At 43.1% G+C, this 2,709-nt stretch overlaps 1 protein-coding gene across 2 annotated transcripts in view; it reads right to left on the bottom strand.

The window, feature by feature from the left end:
• Positions 1-1,267: 1,267 nt before the first annotated feature.
• LOC101849318 (pleckstrin homology domain-containing family M member 2) overlaps positions 1,268-2,709 on the bottom strand; it is a 24,344-nt gene continuing 22,902 nt past the window's right edge. For both annotated transcript variants that reach the window (XM_005106266.3, XM_005106267.3), the window contains exon 18: positions 1,268-1,569. In XM_005106266.3, the coding sequence (XP_005106323.2) occupies positions 1,474-1,569 (96 nt within the window). In that variant the 3' untranslated portion in view covers positions 1,268-1,473. The remainder of the gene's footprint in view (positions 1,570-2,709) is intronic.

The raw sequence follows: 2,709 nt of genomic DNA, 5'->3' as shown, positions 1-2,709 counted from the left end.
TCACCTCCTTCAATCGCCAATATCTTGACTTGAATCCAAAATTAAAGGATATTTTTTTTCATCAAAAGCAAGGCAAATGGACAGGCTTTAAGATCAATCCAATAACTCCATATATGCCTCAAAATTGACTAGCGCCTGATTCCACCATGTCGTGACACATATGTGGTTTTCGGTGTACGTATTCAGAGGCCTGAATGTGCGACACTGTTACACCAAATTCCCTGGAACATGTCGACCAACTGTGATCTCTGTACAGTATCAAAGGTTACTCAGAAGTCTGTGTGCCCGCAGATCCGAAGACTGCTTACATCCAAGCGTGTGGCCTCAGGTCTGAAAGACGGTATGTAAATCCAGTCATGTCGGAAGACCGTGTATGTATCCAAATGTGTTCCCACAGATCCGAAGACTGCTTATATCCAAGCGTGTGGCCTCAGGTCTGAAAGACAGTGTGTAATCCAATCGTGTCTGAAGACAGTGTATATATCCAAATGTGTTCCCACAGTTCTGAAGATGGTGTGTATATATCCTAGTGAGAGCTTGCCGTTCTGAAGACTATATATATCCAAGCGTGTGGCCTCAAGTCTTAAAATAGAGTGCAAATCCATTTGTGTTTTAATTAAGACAGTGTGTAAATCCATTTGCGTCTTAATTAAAACAGCGTGTAAATCCATTTGTGTCTTAATTAAGACAGTGTGTAAATCCATTTATGTCAGTGGACAGTGTGTCGTGCACTCCCCGTGTGTTTGTTCTCACAGGTCTGACGTTAGCGTGTACATCCAATTGTGTCAGTGATGTACAGTGTGTATATATACATCCAGATGTGTGCTCCCAAGTCTTACGACGAAGTGTAAATCCAGTTCGTTTCTATGGAGAGCGTGTAAATCCCACAGTGTTCTCAAGTCTTAAGACGATGTGTAAACCCAGTTGTTTCAATGGACAGTGAGTACACTAACTTTTTTTTACAGTAGATGGTTTTACGGCGCTCGCAACTGCATAAGGTCATATGAGCGCCAAGGGGTGGGTGTCAACAGAGAAGTCTTTACAGGGAATCAGACTTAAACTGCTCACCTCTCTAGCTTCAACAGCACAAGGTCTGCTTCGACTATCAAGGCACCCCAAAATAGCAGGTCACAAGGGAGTGACAAACATACGAAAGAAGAAGAGGAAAATGACAATAGTAAGGATCAGGAAAGAAAAAGCAGCAGTTCCCTGTTGTAGATCAGGCACAGTTATGAACGTGACATGAGTCAGCCCATTTACAATTCTACTATGCTTGAACGATAAATGTCCCCCCTTTGGGAATGGCCTAAAGACACTTCAGCCAGTGGCACTGCCCCGGTAACCCACTGAGTTCTCACAGGAGGTCTGAAGACTGTGTGTGTGTGTTGTCTATCCAACTGCGTCTGCAGACAGCGCATGTTCAAATCTATGCATGCGTGCGTGCGTCCAGGCGTGCGTGCGATGTTCCCCCAATCAGCTGAGGGTGAGAGAGCGCCGGAGCTGCTGAGCGTGGTTCTGGCACAGCTGTTCTAGGGAGACGTTGTCCAGCGAGACGACGGGCAGCTCCACCTGGGGGCACAGACACACACACAAGGGACAGGGTGAAATTACACACCAGAAAAAGAACACATCCACTGCACAGACACACACACAAGGGACACGGTGAAATTGCACACCAGAAACAGAACACATCCAGTGCACAAACACACACACAACGGACACTGTGAAATAACACACCAGAAAAAGAACACATCCACTGGTCAGCGTAAAAATCCCACTATCAACCATTTTGAAAAGTGGCCTATAATAAAGGAGTCTTTAGTTTAGTTTTAGTAAGAGTCTTTAGTTTCAATAAAAGTTTTTAGTTTAGGTAAAAGTTTTTAGTTTTAGTAAGAGTTTTACGGCACTTGCAACAAAATACGGTCATAGAAGTGCCGAAGATTAGAGGTGTTACAAGAGAGTAACAAACACAAAAAAGAAGGAGGGAGATAAAGATGATAGATGTTTGATAGGAAAGAAGAAGCAAACCACACCAGAGCACCCGCCAACCACCCACAAATGAACAGTGGATGGACGAATGAAAGCAGGAGTTAATAACGAAAGGATAGACAGAAGAAAGAATTGCCAAATCAACATATGGACCCATGAATGAATGCATGAATGGATGAAGGAAATAACGAAAAGAAACACAGATGGATGAATGAATGAATACAATGGTAAATATTAAACAAAAAACGAACAAAGTATATTTAGCATGAAGGTTGGAACTCACAAGATAATTTATATAATCCTCCCCCCCCCCTGCTCCCCCACCCCTCCTTCCCACACAACCTCACAATGCTGGCATTTTAAAAAAAGCTAATACTGAAGTCACTACAGATTAAATTATTCTTTATGAAATGTTAACGTTTATCAACTTCCCCAAGCGTTGCATTAAAACAACAGAATTTCACCAGGAACCGATTATGTTTTAGTAAGGGTCTTAGAGCACTTGCAACTATAAGAGCCGAAGATTAGAGGTGTTACAAGAGAGTAACAAACATTAAAAAAGAAGGAGGGGAGATAAAGACAATAGATGTTCGATAGGAAAGAAGAAGCAAACGACACCAGAGCACACACCAACCAACCACTGGAACCGATTAAGAGTAGAGGAAAACTGAAGTGCAGAACAGAGCAGAGCCAGCCCTATCCCGTCTCCTCCCCCCCCCC

Source organism: Aplysia californica, unplaced genomic scaffold, assembly GCF_000002075.1.
Source record: "Aplysia californica isolate F4 #8 unplaced genomic scaffold, AplCal3.0 scaffold00523, whole genome shotgun sequence".
NCBI lineage: Eukaryota > Metazoa > Mollusca > Gastropoda > Aplysiida > Aplysiidae > Aplysia > Aplysia californica.
This window is presented reverse-complemented; position numbering and strand designations above follow the sequence as displayed.